This window comes from Chelonoidis abingdonii, chromosome 4 (genome assembly GCF_003597395.2).
Source record: "Chelonoidis abingdonii isolate Lonesome George chromosome 4, CheloAbing_2.0, whole genome shotgun sequence".
Lineage (NCBI taxonomy): Eukaryota > Metazoa > Chordata > Testudines > Testudinidae > Chelonoidis > Chelonoidis abingdonii.
The window spans coordinates 1,788,726-1,806,152 of NC_133772.1; the positions used below are offsets into that span (position 1 = coordinate 1,788,726).

Below are 17,427 nucleotides of genomic sequence, written 5' to 3' on the forward strand. Positions count from 1 at the left end.
ATTTTATGTGGTAGGTTGAAACAACATTCAGGATTGTTAAATGCACAATTACAAACGATAGGGAGAATGGGGGGGGGCTAGATATTGTGAAGGTTTCCTCTGAAGAAACCGTTAATGTACAGTCTTTAATTTCGTTGATCACACATTTTCACAGATTCGTCAGTGCCCCTTGTTACTCCGAGTTTCTTAGTGGGTGATTGCGGTGGTACTGGTGCCACGGAGTTGGGCGGCCTCTCAACTTAAGAAAGAGTAAACTGCAAGAAAGTCCGGCTTCATCCTGGGGGCTGGGAGGCGCGTCACTCACTAAGCGTCGGTATGGGGGCAGGTGGGGTATCAATTAGGCAGACCGTCGAGGGTCAAAGTCGCAGCAGTTGCCAGCCATGCTGTGTTTGACGGGACAGACTCAAATCTATTTTTATTTACTTCATTGATATCCATACTTTTTTTTTCAAATTATTTCTTTGCAGGTCTGGACCGGTAGACTGATGCTAGGTGACCAAGAAATTTTGACCCTACAAAAGTATAGATGAGCTACTCGCTGGCTCGTTATGGGTAGGGCATGGAAGCTGGATGCTCAGCTGTGGGACTTGTGGCTCTATAAGAGGACTGGCAGAATGTTCAGTGGAAGATAGCTGTTTGGGAGAAGTGTTTGGCTAATTAACCTCTAACAGCGATGTGAGCAAACAGGGTGTGGATTTCATGTAGGCTTAAAATTCAGTCAAGTTGCGAGTAGAAGGTTAGATAGATTTCCATAGTGAAGGAACGGCAAGGAAGGCACCGTCTGTTGATCCTGGTGAGGTGGCGACTCCTTGTTGGAGCTATTTCGCAAAGTCCCTGTGTCCTAAAGTATGAAAATGCATACAGCTTTCTCAACAAAACAGCTGTAACTTTTTTTTTATTAAAAAATAAACACGGGCAAAATAATGTATTCCCTATCATTCTTTCAGAAAGAGTTGATCATTTTTTCTGGAAATTTGTGGCGCCAGAAAACATTCGAGCCTGAGCAAGGCAGACCTGGGCATGTAAGAATTCAGCCTAATATGCGTCAAAGTTATAAACGACGAAAAACAGGTTTACAATAGAAAGTGGCTAAGCAAACACTTAAGGTGGTTGTTCCAGCTCATATATAATGAAAAAAATTAGTGCAAATACGTCGGGGGAGGCATGTGTAGCTCTCTACTGACATGAAAATTAAAAGCTGACGGATTAACAAGAGCATAGGGCCAGGGGGGTGTGAGTGCTCTTTTAATGCAAGAGCAAGGAGTGGGATCTGGTGATTCAAGGCACTGGGACTGAACTAGGAGATCAGGGGTGTGGCAATTCCTATGGCCTTTGCCAAAAATCCTGTGTGACCACAGAGAAGATAACCTAATCTGGTGGCAGGAGATTAAGGGGAAGGGGGAGGGTGCTTGTGAATAGGTGAGGAGCCCCATGTAGACATGGGAAAGAGCAATCCGATAACCAAGTCACTATCCTTTTTCTCTCTTGTCAATTTAGACTGGTGAAGGTTGGGGGTTCGGTGTCTGATCACCATTCTAGTGTCCCTGTATTGGATGGATGAGTCTGCTTACGGGGAGGCAGCAAGAGCAGGCAGCGGGGTGGAAGGGGTTAGGTAAGAAGGTGGGGGCGAGGGGAGTGGGAGAGGGGGAGGAATTGTGTAGGGCTCTGAATTCAGGCGGTAGAGGACATGGTAGATGTGGGTACGCACGGAGGGAACAGAAGCAACAATGGAAATTTTAACGAAGAGATTTGGAGTTTTGAGATGAAAAAGTTGGAGGTTGAGGAAGCTATCGGCTCTTTACATCCCTTTCTGCCTTTTCCCAAATAACACAGTGAAAAAAATTCTATAAGTGTGGTTCTTCGTCATCGTCTGACAGTAAGTAAAGAGATTATTAAGGTGGATAGTGGTTCACTTCTTCATCAAGGAGGTTTGGAATCAAGGCAGAGATAGGAGGAGAAGGAGGCGGGGAAGGTCAGAGCCTGGAAGATCTTACATAGTTTCTTTATTCGTTTTAGCGATTGCAGGATGGTAAGATGGCAGTAGTGAAAGCCGAAGGGAGGGCTACTGATCACATAACAGTGTAATTAGGAAAAAAAAAAAAAAAAAAAAAAAAAGAAAAGGAAGAGGCTAGGGGAGGAGAGGTAGGCACTTAAAAAAAAAAATAAAAAAAAAAAATTCTTGTAACAAGTTGTAGTGGGAGGGGCAGGAGTGGAGAGAGGGGGAGGAGGGTAGTTAGAGGGTGGGGCAGGGAGTGCGGAGGGGGCGAGGGAGAGGGGTTATGGTGGAGGGTAAGGAGGGTGTGGGGATGGGGGCGAGATGGGGTTTGTGCTGGGGGATGGAGTGGTGAGGGGGGTTGGGGTGGGGTAGAGATGTGGGTGGGTCAGAGCGATGCAGTAAGCCCCAAGCCCCCACCTGTGAGGTGTGACCCGTGCAAATACAGATTTTTCGATGCCATTTATTTCCCTTACTTCATGTGCCCAATCCATTCCTTACTCCCCCCAGCCTCCACCCTGCCACGGAGCATTCGTCTTAGGTCAATCCTTCCCCTTATGCCCCCCAGCCGTCCTCCAGATTTTTGCCCTCGTTGATCGTAGCATGTGTTCGGGGCTGGGTCAATTGCACGTGAGTTTGCTCAGGGGGGGGCACCCTTGCCGGGGCTAGGAGTCAGGAGGCCTTGGGCTCATATGGGAGCGAGCAATGTGGGCTTTGGTGCGTTCAGCGGGTGCTTGCGCCAGCGTTTAGGACTCCCGCAGGGTCTTGCAGGCCCGCGAGTGTTAGGTTGGCTCGGCAGCCCATGTAATGGGATAGGGCTCCCCCACTCCCGGTATATGCCTGGTTAGCGGCACCAACGGCTACGTCCAGGACGCAATCTCGGCGTAGCGGCACAAGAAGGATCGAACGACTAAAGTCGGCAGGAAGGAGCTTAGGAAGCGACTTGGAGGTACGTCTCTGGTGGAGAGCCCAACCAGGAAGACTCCTGGACCCATGAGCGCAAGGCGCAAGGTGGAGCATGAACATGCCCTGGTGAGTGGCGAGCTCATGGTTAGGACAGGCGGTAGCGTAGTTGAGGAGAGGGGGTGTGCTGTTGGCACATGTTTGGGGGGCATCAATAGGGGAACATATGAGGATGGGGGTGGGACACATGCGGTCGTTGGCAGGTGGTTGACATCGGGGTGGTGATGGGAGGCAGAGGATTTTTGGGCACCCGGCTCGGTGGATGCGCAGTGATTGTCGAAGGGGCACACATTGGCTGGGGTGGATGTTTTTTTATATGCTGAGCGTATCAGTTACTTAAATATATATTTTATCTGCTACTCGTTAATTTTCAGGGTGGGGGGCACACACCGGGGCTGGGAGCCATTACATCGAATGGGAGGTGAAGGTCATGTGTGGGACTGGTTGACATACAGTGGGTGGGAGGCGAGCGCTCTGAGTGGGCGGTACGTGGGAGGCGGGGCTGTGCGGGGACACCCACACTGGGCAGTTGTGGAGTTGTTGGGCGGCACAATATCGTTCGGGGTCGGGGATAGGATTGTGGGACTTGTTGGGACACGATTGGGCTGGTGGGTGTGGGGGGCCATTGGGTGGGGAGGGCATTGGGCATCCTGCGGGCACACATCAGGTAGGAATGGGACGTGGGGGTTGTGGGCCACACTTGGGGTCGATGGGGGGGTAAGAAACATCAGGATGGGGATGGGATGCGGGCGTTGTATTGGCTGGGGGCACATCGGGGTGTCTGGGATAACTGGGACACGAGGGTTGTTGGGCGGGCAACACGATAGGAGATGGGCAAGTGGAGCACATCGGGGGTTGGAGGTGGGTGAGCATCAGGGGGCTACCATTCAGGGTGGGGATGGGCGCCGTGGTGGGTTGTTGGGGGGGCAACGGGGTGTGGGAATTGTGAATAGGATTGTAATCGGGGGCCGGCATTACTTTCCGCTATTAGGAGGAATGCGTTGATGCTAGGATGCCCATGTAATTCTCTTTGGAGGATGCAAATGGGCTTGATGCTCCTGCAATGGTATGTGAGCCTGTTTTGTGCTTTCAGTATAGGGGTATGCCTGGGGGAAGGCATGTTGACTGTGCGGTCACCATTGGGCTGGGGGCACAGCGGCATCCGACTCTCCCTGGGGGCGAGCGAGAGCCCAGGTTCAAGCCCTCGATCGTTAGGAGGAGCACCACTGCCCGTTCTCTGCCCCGGGCTGGGCAGTGTGAATTGTATTTTGGGGTAGCGGGCTGGCGCTTGCACCTCATGCTTGTCTGCACCATGGGAGCAGGTGCCAAGCGTTCTGGGGGTGGGTGTGTGTCGATGTCACATTTTTATCCCTGATCTTGTCTTTGGGGGCTGCTTGGAGGGGGGAAAGCCGGTCATCTGCGCACGCAGAGTCTTGGTGGAGACCCCCGTTTGCCCCCTGCACCACCGACCACTGGCTCCTTTCCCAAGCTACGACCAGGGCGAGATTCCAGGAGAAGGTGCGACCTTTCCGGTCATGCTCCTGCGAGATAGGGACGTGGCGACTGGGCAAGGAGAGGGGAGCAGCAGCCTGAGCGAGCAAGCTAGCGTAGTACCTGAGGGGGGCTGGTCCGCTAGTGGGAGCGCGCGCCCGACGGGCACTTCGCCAGCTTCACCGGCAGGGGTTAGGAGGACAGTCTCCCCCTGTTCCCTTCCCACGAGGCACGGCAGCCTGGACGTGTATGTCGCAGCTGCCCCCAGCCCGGCGGTGACCCTCACTCCCCACCCGCAGCCTCTCGCCCCTGAGCCCGGCGACCGGTTCGCCCCTCACCGATCCTGCCCCGCCTCCCCCAGCACCTGGCCGGTGTCCTCACTCGCTGATCCCTTGCCCCCCCCTCAGCCCTTGCCGGTGCCCCTCGACTTTTTTTCCCCGAGGGATCCCCTGCCCCCGCACCTCCCCCAGCGCCTGCTTGGTTGCCCCTCACTCCCGATCCCCTGCCCCCCCCCCCCGCCCTGCGGTGTCCCTCAACTTCCCAGATCCCGCTGTCCCCCCCTCCAGACACCTGCCGGTTGCCTCACTTCCTTATCCCTGCCTGCCCCCCCCACCCAGCCTGCCGGTGCCCCCTATCCCGATCCCCCTGCACCCCGCACAGCCTGCTACTAGTGCCTCTCACTTCCGACCCGCAGCCCCGTCCAGCCCAGCGCCCCCCAGCTCTGCTGGTGCCCCTCACTCCCGACCTGCAGCCCCTGTCCCCCCCAGCCCTGCCGATGCCCCTACTAGCCCAGCCCTGGGCTCCCCCGCCCAGCTCTGCTGGTGCCCCAGTTCTACAGTCTGTCATGCCCCTTATTCCCCTCTTCCCCTCCCCAGGGTCACAGAGACCCACCAGCTGGCTGAGGCCAACGAAAAGAAGAATGAGCGGCTGCGGGCGGCTTTTGGCATCAGTGAGAATTACGTTGACGGGAGTTCGTTCGACCCCAACCGCAGGGCTAAGGAGGCGGCGGCTGCGGCAGCCAAGCAGCAGGAGCAGCAGAAGCAGTACAGGTACTGACAAGGGTGTGGGGGGAGCCCTGCCCCCTGCTGGGGCAGATCCGGGTTGTGGGGGGCACAGTGCTGCCCCCTGCTGGAGCAGATCGGGGTGGGGGTAGGGCACAGTGCTGGGGGGGGCAGGCTGTGTGTGGTGCTGCCCCCCCTGCTGGGGAAGATCAGGGTTGTGGGGGGCATAGTGCTGCCCCTTGCTGGGACGGATTGGGGGGGCAGGCTGTGTGCGGTGCTGCCCCTGCTTGGGAAGATCAGGGTTGTGGGGGGCACAGTGCTGCCCCCTGCTGGGGCGAATTTGGGTTGTGGGGGGCATAGTGCTGCCCCCTGCTGGGACGGATTGGGGTTGCGGGGGGCAGGCTGTGTGCGGTGCTGCCCCCTGCTGGGGCAGATCGGAGTTGTGGGGGCATATGCTGCCCCCTTCTGGGGCATTTCGGGGTTGGGGGGGGCACAGTGCTGGCAGGGGGCGGACTGTGTGTGGTGCTGTGGTGCGCGGTCGTTCCCCCCCCGTCTCACCTGAGGTGCAGCCCAGCCCACGGGGAACAAGCTCCAGGCCGGTTGCCCGGGCACCAGGAGCTCAGCTGGGGGTGAGGGTGGGGCTGGACCAGGACCAGGGGGGATTAATCCCTTCACGCCTGCTCTATCTGTCCCCAGCCTGGTCCGTGAGTCCAGCAGCTCCCGCTCTCCATCCCCCAAGCAGAAAAAAAAGAAAAAGAAGAAAGACAGAGGCAGGTAAGTACCAGGACACCTGGGTTCTCACCACAGCTCTGGCAGGGAAGTAGGGTCTAGTGGGTTAGAGCAGTGGGGTTGGGAGCCAGGACTTCTGGGTTCTCTCCCCGGCTCTGACAGGGGACGGGGGTCTGGTGGGTTAGAGCAGGGGGCCTGGGAGCCAGGACTCCTGGGTTCTCTCCTTGGCTCTGGGAGGGGATTGGGGTCTGGTGGGTAGAGCAGAGGGGCTGGGAGCCAGGACTCCTGGGTTCTCTCCCCGGCTCTGGCAGGGGTCGGGGGTCCGGTGGGTTAGAGCAGAGGGGCTGGGAGCCAGAACTCCTGGGTGTCTCCGATTCCTTTCAGCTGCATTTGACTGGAGCCGTGTTCCCCGCAGGTCAGAGAGCAGATCCCCTTCTCGAAGGGAGAGGAAAAAGAGCTCTAAGAAGAAGAAACACAGGTAAGGGACTGGCTGGCTCGAGGGGGTGGGCGGAGAAGGGGATGTGCCCCTTCTTCCCTCTAGGGGACGCTGGCTTCAATCCCGCCCCAGGACAGGGGACTGCCTGGCTATGGGGGTGGGAGTGGGCCCCGGGGTCTGTTAGTTGGGGGGGCATTGGCACGCAGTGGGGTGACGTGGCTCTGCTGACCCCAGATTCCATGTTCTCTGTCCAGGTCTGAGTCAGACTCGAAGAAGAGGAAACACAGGTGAGAAACTGCACTGGCTTTTGGTAGTGAAATGGGCAGCCCCAGCCTCGCCCAGCAGGGGGGCTGCTGGCTGTGGGGGGAGCTCCTGGCTCCTCCAGCCCCGGCCTGTCCCAGCAGGGGGCGCTGTGGGGGGAGGTGGGGGCGCTGGTTGTGGGTGGGAGCTCCCGGCTCCTCCAGCCCTGGCGTGTCCCAGCAGGGGGTGCTGTGGGGGGGAGGTGGGGGCGCTGCTGGCTGTGGGTGGGAGCTCCTGGCTCCTCCAGCCCCGGCCTGTCCCAGCAGGGGTCGCTGTGGTTGGGGGGTGGAGCTCCTGGCCCCTCCAGCCCCAGCCTGTCCCAGCAGGGGGCGCGGGGGGGGAGCTGCTGGCTGTGGGGGGAGCTCCTGGCTCCTCCAGCCCCGGCCTGTCCCAGCAGGGGTCGCTGTGGGGGGAGGTGGGGGCGCTGGTTGTGGGTGGGAGCTCCTGGCTCCTCCAGCCCCGGCCTGTCCCAGCAGGGGTCGCTGTGGTTGGGGGGGAACGCTGCTGGCTGTGGGGGAGCTCCTGGCTCCTCCAGCCCCGGCCTATCCCAGCAGGGGGCGCGGGGGGGGGTGGAGCTCCTGGCCCCTCCAGCCCCAGCCTGTCCCAGCAGGGGGCGCGGGGGGGGGGAGCTGCTGGCTGTGGGTGGGAGCTCCCGGCTCCCTCCGGCTCCTCCAGCCCCTGAGATTTGTCGCAGTAACAGGGGTGCGCATGTTGTGGGAGGTGAGTGAGGTGTCGTCTGGCTGTGAGGGTGGGAGCTTCACCAACTTCCTCCAGCCCCGGCGTTGTCCCAGCAGGGGGTGCTGTGGGGGTGGGATGGGCGCTGCTGGCTGCGTGGGGCGGAGCTCTCCGCCCTCTCGCAGGCCCGGGCTGTCCCAGCAGGGGGGTGCCTGTGTGGGGCGTGGGGTGGGGCCTGCTGGCTGGGTGGGTGAGCTCCCGCCGGCTCTCTCCAGCCTCTCGGGCAGCTGTCCCCCAGCAATGGGGCGCTGTGGCAGGCGGAGGGGCTGCTGGCTGTTGGGTGGGAGCGCCCTGGCTCCTCCTAGCCTCGGAGTGGCCCCAAGCAAGGGGCGCAAGCACGGCTGCGGGGTGGTGGGGCCTGCTGGCTGTATTGGGGGAAGGCTCCTGGCTCCTCCGGCCTCCGAGAGTGCACAGTGCAGCGGGGCGCGCTGTGTGGTGGTGGGGGGCTGGCTTGGCTATCTCCAAGCCCCCAGACGTTGCCCAGAAGGGGCACTGTGGGGGGAAGGGGGGGCGCTGGAGGCTGTGGGGGGGGAGCTCCGGCCTCCATCCAGCCCCAGAAGTTGCCCCGCAGCGGGGCGCGTGCTGGGGGGTCGGCGTTGAGGGGGCGCTGAGGCTGTGGGGGGACGCCTTCCGGCTGCCTCCAGCCCCGGAGTCCCACAGGGGGCGCCGGCTGGTAGTGATGGGGGGGCTGCTGGGCTCCCTCGCAGCCCCAGAAGTTGCCCAGTAAGGCTGGCGCGCTGTGGGGAGTGGTGGGCGATTGCGGCTGAGGCAGGGGAGCTCTCCGTGCTCCTCCAGGCCCCAGAGATTGACCTCAGGTCAGGAGGCGCTGTGGAGTGGAGGTGGGTGGCCGCGGCTGTGGGGGGAGCTACGGCTCCTCCAGCCCCAGAGTTGCCCAGCAGGGGGCGCTGTGGGGGGAGGTGGGGGCGCTGGCTGAGGGGGGAGCTCCCGGCTCCTCTGGCCTCGCCCAGCAGGGAGTGCTGTTGGGACGGGGCGTTCGGGGCGAGGCGCTGGGCGTGGGGGGCTCTCCCGTTTCCCAGTGGTCCCTGTTCCTCCCCTCAGGTCTCCCAGTCCGAAGAGCAAACACAAAGCCAAGGAGAAGAAGAGGAAGAGGTAAGAGCCCAGCGTGTGGGACCTGCCAGCCCCCTCCTGCACCTCCCCGGCCTGTGCCCCCCCACGCAGCAGTCAGCCCTCTCCTCGCCCTGCGCACTCACACTGCCCGATTTACGCCCCCTTGCACACCCACCCCCACTGCCAGGATTCCCCACACACACGCTGCCCTACCCCTCTGCCGGCCAGGATTCCTGATTTCCCCCTCCAGCCCCTGTCCCCCCACACTGCCTGCCCCCTAACCACCCGCATGCTCTCAGATCCACCAGCGAGTCAGCGTCCCAGAGGGGCCGAAGAGGTCGCTCGTCCTCTCCAGACTCTTCCTCCTCCTCGGACAGCTCACGGAGCAGGTAGGCCTCCCCGCCGGAGTCGGGGGAGCGGGGGCGCGGGGTCCTGCTGCTCTTCATGACCTCTTAGCCTTCTCTTTTGTGCCCCCTCCGCCCCCTAGGTCCCGGAGTGTCACCACTCAGAAGCGGGCCTCCCTGCCCAGCGTGACCCCCCCAGCACCGCCGCGGAGGAGAGCCGACCCCGAGGGCGCCTCAAAGGATGCCCCCAAGAGAGATCGCTCAGCATCCCCCGAGGTCAGCCGGCGCGCGCAGAGCAGCAGCCCCCGGGAGAGTCGAGATAAGCGAGAGGTGAGTGGTGGGGGCTAGGGGCCCGGACTTCTGGGTTCTGTCCCAGCTTTGGGAGGGGAGTGGGGTCTAGTGAGTGAGAGCAATGGGGCTGGGAGCCAGGACTCCTGGGTTCTATTCCGGCTCTGGGAGGGGAGTGGGGTCTAGTGGGTTAGAGCAGCGGGAGCTGGGAGCAGGACTCCTGGGTTCTCTCCTAGCTCTGGGAGGGGAGTGGGGGCTAGTGGGTCAGAACAGGGGGGCTAGGGGTGTGGGTTGAAGTCCATGAAGTAGCAGCTCTCTCTCCTGCCCCCAGAAGCGGTCATCTCGGCACTCCCCCCACCAGCGTTCCTCCTCCCCGTCGCCCGTCTCCGAGGGGAAGCTAAAGGACAAGGATCGCCCCTGGCAGCCAGAGCGCAAATCCACCCCTGCCCTGTCCTCGGAGCGTGAGCCCCGCTCTCAACGTCGCTCCCCGTCCCCCGAGCCAGCCCGAGAGAGGGCCTCGTCTGGCCACAAGCGCCCACCCTCCAAGGAGACCAAGTCCCCCCGATCCTCCTCCCCACCCCCCAAAAAGCCAGTGGCTGATCGCCCCAAGAGCCCATCCCTAGCGGCTGCCCCATCGGCACCGGCCACCACCCGGAAGGCCCGGCCGTCTCGCTCGGGCTCTGAGAGCGACGAAGACTCGTCCTCCTCTTCCCCCGAGCGGGATAAGCCGGTCCCGAGCAGGCCGGAGAAATCGAAGGGCTCCCAGCGCCGGGACCGCTCCAGTTCTTCTCCGGAGCCCTCCCAGCCTGCTAAGGCTGCCTCCAAGCCCTCATCCCGGCGTGAGCGCTCCAGCACCCCGGTGAAGAGCACCAAAACCCGCTCCCTCTCCAAGAGAGAAGCCAGGTCCCGGTCCCGGACGCCCCCTTCCCGCAGGGAGCGCTCCCGCACCCCGCCCCGCCGGGGAGGTCGTTCCCGTACCCCACCCCGCCGGGGGGCCCGTTCCCGCACGCCACCGAGACGGGGCCGGTCCCGATCCCGGAGCCCCCAGTGGAGAGGCAGGTCCCGGAGCCCCCAGAGGTGGGGACGGTCCCGTTCCCGCACTCCGCCCAGGTGGGGCAAATCCCGTACGCCCCAGAGGAGGGGGAGATCTCGCAGCCCTCAACGGCGAGGGTGGTCCCGCTCCAGGACACCCCAGAGGCCTGGCTGGTCTAGGAGCCGGAACACGGCAAGGCGGGGTCGGTCTAGAACCCCGCCCCGGCGAGGCAGGTCCCGGTCTAGAACAGGTCCCGGTCTGAACCCCGCGCCCGGCGAGGCAGGTCCCGGTCTTAGAACCCCGGCTCGGCGAGGCACGGTCCCGGTCTACGGAACCCCACCCCGGCGAGGCAGGGTCCCGGTCAGAACCCACCCGGCGAGGCAGGTCCCGGTCTAGAACCCCACCCCGGCGAGGCAGGTCCCGGTCTAGAACCCCACCCCGGCGAGGCAGGTCCCGGTCTAGAACCCCACCCCGGCGAGGCAGGTCAGGGTCCTCTCCCAGGCGGGAGAAATCACTGATTTCAGCCAGGAGGAGCCGCTCTGGGTCATCAGCCGAGCGGAGGAAAAAATCCAGGCTGCCCCTGCGAAGGAGCCTGTCTGACTCGTCGCCAGACGTGAAACAGAAATCCAGGAAAGTGTCAAGACGCAGCCGCTCCGCATCATCCCCTCGGCTACAGAAGAAATCCAGATCATCACTCCGGAGGAGCCGCTCTGGCTCATCCCCTCGGCCAAAAAAGAAATCCAGATCATCTCCTCGGAGGAGCCGGTCAGGGTCGTCTCCAGCGCTGAAGAAGAAATCCAGAACGCCATCCAGGAGGAGGAGGAGGAGAAGGTCTGGATTGTCTCCGGCCCTCAAAAAGAAATCCAGATCACCGCCTAGAAGAAGCCGGTCTGGATCGTCTCCAGAAGCGAAGAAAAAATCCAGATCGCCTCCAAGACGAAGGAGGTCTGGATCTTCTCCACAAGCGAGAAAGAAATCCAGATCACCGCCAAGACGAAGCAGGTCTAGGTCCTCGCCAGTGCTGAAGAAGAAATCTAGATCGCCCCTGAGACGAAGCAGGTCTAGCTCCTCGCCAGTGTTGAAGAAGAAATCTAGATCGCCCCCGAGACGAAGCAGTTCTGGGTCCTCTTCAGTGGCAAAGAAGAAATCCAGATCACCACCTGTGAGAGTCCGATCTGGGTCGTCTCCAGTATTGAGAGAGAAATCTAGATCGCCCCTGAGACGAAGCAGATCTGGATCTTCTCCAGTGGTGCGAGAGAAATCTAGATCACCCCCGAGACAAAGCAGATCTGGATCATCTCCAGTGGTGAGAGAGAAATCTAGATCACCCCTGAGACAGAGCAAATCTGGATCATCTCCAGCTGTGAGAGAGAAATCTAGATCACCCCCGAGACGAAGCAGATCTGGATCTTCTCCAGTGGTGAGAGAGAAATCTAGATCACCCCTGAGACAGAGCAAATCTGGATCATCTCCAGCTGTGAGAGAGAAATCTAGATCACCCCTGAGACAGAGCAAATCTGGATCATCTCCAGCTGTGAGAGAGAAACCGAGATCACCACTGAGACAAAGCAGATCTGGATCCTCTCCAGAACAGAGAGGGAAATCCGTATCACCTCCTGTGAGAGGCAGGTCTGGTTCCTCTCCTGGGTTGAAGAAGAAATCTAGGTCTCCTCCAAGGCAAAGTGGGCTTGGATCTTCGCCAGCCGTGGAAGGGAAATCCAGATCTCCTGCAGTGAGAAGCAGATCTGGATCCTCTCCAGAACTGAAAAAGCTGTCTAAGACCTCTCCAAGACACAGTGGTCCTGGGTCTTCTCCAGTGGTGGAAGAGAAATCAAGTTTACCTCCAAGATGCAGCCAGTCTGGATCCTCTCCAGAACTGATGAAGAAATCCCGATCGCCGCCTGCGAGAGGCAGGTCTGGATCCTCTCCGGAACTAAATGATAAATCTAGCTCCTCAATCCCAAGACAAAGCCAATCAGGATCCCCTCCAGAACCAAAAAAGAAATCCAGATCACCTCCAAGATGTGTTAAACCTGGTGCCTCTCCAGTGGTGAAAGAAAAATCCAGATCTCCCCAGCCATGGCAAAGCCGATCCGGATCGTCTCCAGAAGCGAAAAAGAAATCCCCATCACCATCCATAAGAGGGGCCTCTGTAGAGCAAGCAAAATCCAGATCGCCTCCCTCACTGAGCGGATCCGGATCATTGTTGACATTGAAAGGGAAATCCAGTTCGCCCCCAAGACACAACCGATCCGGATCCTCTCCAGGGTCAGGAAGCAAACTTGGAGCAGTTTCAAAACACAACAGGCCTGGGGTTTCTCCAGAAGCTACAGAGCTAGTGAGGATTTTAGCAGGTCAGGTCAAACCAGCGTCTCCTGAGGCAAAAGACAAATATGGAACGTCCCCAAGAAGAAGCAGATTGGGGTCATCCCCTGGCATCAGAGAGAAATCGAGAACACCTCCGAGCAGCTCGGAGTCTTCTCCAGAACGGGCAGAAGTATCCCGATCGCCTCTGAGACGCAGCAGGTCTGGTTCACCCCCTAGGCCCCGAGAGAAGTCCCGGTCGCCCCCCAGACCCCGAGAGAAGTCTCGGTCGCCACTGAGGCGCAGCAGGTCTGGCTCATCTCCCAGGCCCCGAGAGAAGTCCCGATCGCCCCTGAGGCGCAGCAGGTCTGGCTCATCTCCCAGGCCCCGAGAGAAGTCCCGATCGCCCCCCAGGCCCCAAGAGAAGTCCCGATCGCCCCTGAGGCGCAGCAGGTCTGGCTCATCTCCCAGGCCCCGAGAGAAGTCCCGATCGCCTCCCAGGCCCGAGAGAAGTCCCCGATCGCGAACTCCGAGGCGCAGCAGTCTGGCTCATCTCCAGGCCCAAGAGAAGTCCCGATCGCCTCCGAGGCGCAGCAGGTCTGGCTCATCCCCAGGCCCCAAGAGAAGTCCCGATCGCCTCCCAGGCCCCGAGAGAAGTCCCGATCGCCCCCGATGGCGTAGCAGGTCTGCTCATCTCCTCCAGGCCCCGAGAGAAGTCCGATCACCTCCCAGGCCCCAGAGAGAAGTCCCGATCGCCTCCGAGGCGCAGCAGGTCTGGCTCATCTCCAGGCCCGAGAGAAGTCCCGATCGCCTGCTCCAGGCCCCGAGAGAAGTCCCGATCGCCTCCGAAGGCGCAGCAGGTCTGGCTCATCTCCCAGGCCCCGAGAGAAGTCCCGATCGCCTCCCAGGCCCCCGAGAGAAGTCCCGATCGCCCCCGAGCGTAGCAGGTCTGGCTCAATCTCCCAGGCCCCGAGAGAAGTCCCGATCGCCTCCCAGCCCCCGAGAGAAGTTCCCGATCGCCCCCGAGGCGCAGCAGGTCTAGCTCATCTCCCAGGCCTCGAGAGAAATCCCGATCTCCTGCTAGAGATATGGCAGTTCCGGCTCATTTCTGAGATCTATGAGAGAAATCCAGATCTCCGCAAAGGTCTCCGCAAGGTACAGCATATCCGGCTCGTCCCTAAGACTCGAGAGAAATCCGATCCCTCCAAGGCGTGGCAGTCCAGTTCATCCCCGAGACCTCGAGAGAAGCTGGGGCGTCTCCAGAAGCAGCGTCAGGGCTCGGGTCCCAGAGGACCCAAAGCCGACGAGGCGTGGCCGTCCAGTCTCCCTCCAAAGGGGGAAGGTGGAGATCTTCCCTGCGGCGAGGAAGATCCGGGTCGTCGCCAGGAGAACCTGGTCCCGGTCCCATCTCCAGACGAGGCAGATCAGAAGCTCCCTGCGGAGAGACCGATCCTTATGTTCACTGGCAGGAGCCTCGCGAGATCCACTCGCTGATTCTCCCGCCGGGCAGGCGCTCGCCGTCCTCACCCGTACGCAGCGCATTCCGGGACGCCGCCCGCGCCCGAGCCGAGCGGGTCCTCCCCGCACCGCGGCACCCGCCAGCCCCGCTCCCGCTCCCCACCGAAACTGGACGTCTCCCGCACCCCGGCCTCTTCCTACCATGGCCGCTCGAAGGCGTCGCCGGCCAGGACCCGCTCAGGCTCCGGCTCGCCAAAACGAGCCGGGAGGAGGTCCCGCTCCCCACCGGTGCTGGAGAAATACCCCAAAGTGGGAGCGGCCGACAAGGCAGCACCAGGCAGAGCTGAGAAGACGTCGCCCGTGGTGGCGGTGCCCATCCGGCGCAGCCCGTCCCGCTCCCCGCCGGCTCCGGATGAGTCCTCTCCCAAAGCCAGGAAAGCCCATTCCCCTGGCCCCAAGATCCACTCCCCGCGGCCGGAGGGGTCCCTGGGGGCGGTGAGGAACGGGGGTCCGGCGCCTGCCTGGACCCTGAACTCCTGCCCTGCTGCCCCTGGGGGCTCCCCGCCTGCCGGCCGCCTCCCCCAAGCCAAAGGGCCAGAGAAAGTCAGATCTTCCTCCTCTTCCTCTTCCTCCTCCTCCTCCTCCGCCACGCAGAAGGTGCCCAGCCCCCTGCCCACCCCACTCCCGGTGCTGCCCCCCAAGGAGGAAGACAGGGAAGGGCCCAAGGTCAAGTCAGAGCCGCCAGCCCCGGAGGTGCCTGGGGAGCTGCCAGACAAAGCCAGGGGCGGAGCCGTCAAGGTGCTGGTGCCGCTGCCGGTGCCCCCCCGCACCCCGTCCAAAGAGAAGAGGAGCTCGTCCACCTCCTCATCTTCGTCGTCCTCGTCCTCTTCCTCCTCCTCGTCCTCTTCCTCCGACTCCAGCTCCAGTTCCAGCTCCTCAGAGTCCAGCCACGACTCCCCGGCGAGCAAGGGACCCGACCTGGAGACGGCGAAGAAAGAGTGAGTCCTCCACGGTGCCCGTCCTCCACGGCTCGGTGCCCCCCGCCCAACTCCCCACCCCTATTCCTTCCGTCTCAGCCTGGTGCCCCCCTGCTGAGCCCCCACCTTGTGTGCGGCGCCCCCTGCCCAGTCCTGCTCTGCCCTGCCCCAGTTTCTCACGCTCCCCCTGTTCGCAGGCCCCCGAGCCCGGCGCAGAAGGAACTGGCCCGTGAGGGGCGCCCCCTGGAGGTGGCCAAGCGGAAACGCCGTTCCCGAAGCTCCAGCAGCTCCAGCAGCAGCTCGTCGTCATCATCCTCCTCATCTTCATCCTCATCTTCCTCCTCCTCCTCATCGTCGTCCTCCTCATCCTCTTCTTCCTCTTCCTCCTCCTCGTCCTCCTCCCCCAAGCCGGGGCCCCAGCCGCAGCCCAAGGCGGCCCCCAAGAAGCCCTCGCCTGAGCAGAGGCGGTAAGTGTTGGGCATTGGCCCGGACGCCTGGGTCCCCGTTCTTCTGGTGGGGGTGGGCTAGCACAGGCCTGAGTTGCAGGGGGTGTGGGCAGGTGCTGCTGGCCCGGACGCCTGGGTCCCCGTTCTCCTAGAGGTTGGGCATTGCGTGGATGGACACTTGAGTCCCTATTTTCCTGTGGCTTTCTCTGGGTCTGTCTAAGCGTGTCTCACCTGCTGTCCCCCCTTCCCCCCCACAGCTCCCGGAGCCCCCGGAAGCCGATCGACTCCCTGCGCGACTCACGCTCTCTCAGCTATTCCCCGGCCGAGCGGCGCCGGCCTTCCCCTCCGGAGCCCCCCCTGGCCCAGCGGGACCGGCACAGGTAGGTGTCTGCCTGAGCCCCCCCCGGGACCAGCTCGTGGTGGGGTGGGGGGCTAGGAGGAAGGGTGGGGGGCGACAGTGGGAGGAGTAAGTCGGGTCCATGGTTAGATGGGGGGGGAGGTGAGTGCAGCCGCTGGGAAAGGCACAGGACTCTGGGTCTCTCTCGCTCTGGGCAGGGGAGTGAGTCCAGTGGTTTAGAGGGGGGGGGTGGCATGGCTGGGAGCCAAAGGACCTCCTAGGTTTTTCTCCTCAGCTTGGGAGGGGACGTGCGGTCCAGTGGTTAGGTGGGGGGGTGGCGCGGGCTGGAGGCAGGAACTCCCTAGGGTTTTCTCCTGCAGCTCTGGGAGAGGAGTGGGGCGTCCAGTGGTTAATGGGGGGGGGAGTGAGCAGCTGGGAGCAGGAACTCTGGGTTCTCTCCTCAGCTCGTGGGAGAGGAGTGCGGTCAGTGGTTAGATGGGGGGGGGGGGTGGCGCACAGGTGGGAGCCAGGATCAAGCCTGGGGTTCTCTCCAGCTCTGGGAGGGAGTGGGGTAGTGGTTAGATGGGGGGGAGTGCGCTTTGGGAGCAGGATTGGGTTTCGCTAGCAAGTGGATTTAGATGGGGATAAGGGGGAGTGCACAGCTGGGAGCCAGGACTCTGGGTTATCTCCTAGCTCTGGGGGAGTAGTGGGGTCGGTTTGGGTTAGAGCGGGGGGGGTGGGAGCACGAACCAGGGTTCTCTCCGTGCCTCTTGGAGGCGAGCAGATCGAGCAGTCTGGGTGCTCGACAAATCCGAACAGGGCGCCTGAACCAGCCCCCTCGCTTGTGCACTCGCCTGTTCGTTTTGCCAGCCGGGGAGCGCGCGCAGCAGCGGGAGCTGAAGGGCAATAAGGGCAGGGGAGCGGACTGGCACACCGTGCTGCCCCAGAGGGCCGCCGGGACGCGGCAGCACGGACAGCAACGGCACGACACGGACAGCGCAAGCACGGACAGGACTCCTCCATAAAGTAGAAAGCATCAAACGCCGTCCTGTGTAGTGTTTCCTACTTTATGGATGAGTGTGCTGTGAAGCAAACGCGGACGAGAGCCCGCGGCCAGCAGGGGCAGGGGCAAGGGGAAACGGGGCATCGGCCCAGGCGTCCGCTGGGCTGAGAGAAGAGCGGTGGAGCAGGAATACAAGAACACGGGGTTCTGGGGGACCCATGGGGAGCATTGGTGAGAAGGGGATGGAGGAGTCCAGTCCGGTCGGCGGGAAGACGGACCGGGCCCTGAGGACACAGAAGATCCTGGGCCCAGAGCCCAGGCATTGGAGAAGAAAAGGAGCCAAGGGAAGCCCAGGGTCAGAAATGGAGGGACCCAGGAGTCAGCGGGACTAGGGGCTTGAAAAAGCACCCTGAGATTAGCAGCAGATTCAGGAGCAGAGAATGAGATATCAGCCAGACCGAGGAGCAAGCCAGGGTTGCTACAGACCCGGCCTGGAGACAGGGCCGGGTTTTTTTTTTCAA

The 17,427-nt window shown here is 61.9% G+C and overlaps 1 protein-coding gene and 1 long non-coding RNA gene across 2 annotated transcripts; both read left to right on the plus strand.

Annotated features, from left to right (window-relative positions):
• Positions 1-2,986: 2,986 nt before the first annotated feature.
• SRRM2 (serine/arginine repetitive matrix 2) lies at positions 2,987-15,983 on the plus strand. Its single transcript, XM_075064683.1, has 13 exons — positions 2,987-3,025; positions 5,261-5,496; positions 6,145-6,222; positions 6,593-6,655; positions 6,868-6,900; positions 8,708-8,758; positions 9,016-9,105; positions 9,204-9,390; positions 9,680-10,614; positions 10,766-13,227; positions 14,196-15,141; positions 15,318-15,587; positions 15,824-15,983. The coding sequence occupies exons 1-13, from the start codon at positions 2,987-2,989 to the stop codon at positions 15,948-15,950; spliced, it is 5,517 nt and encodes a 1,838-aa protein (XP_074920784.1). The 3' UTR covers positions 15,951-15,983.
• Positions 13,233-13,933, plus strand: LOC142046713 (uncharacterized). The gene is made up of 4 exons (XR_012655682.1): positions 13,233-13,369; positions 13,429-13,485; positions 13,516-13,575; positions 13,695-13,933. It is a non-coding gene; the product is annotated as an uncharacterized LOC142046713 (long non-coding RNA).
• Positions 15,984-17,427: the final 1,444 nt, after the last annotated feature.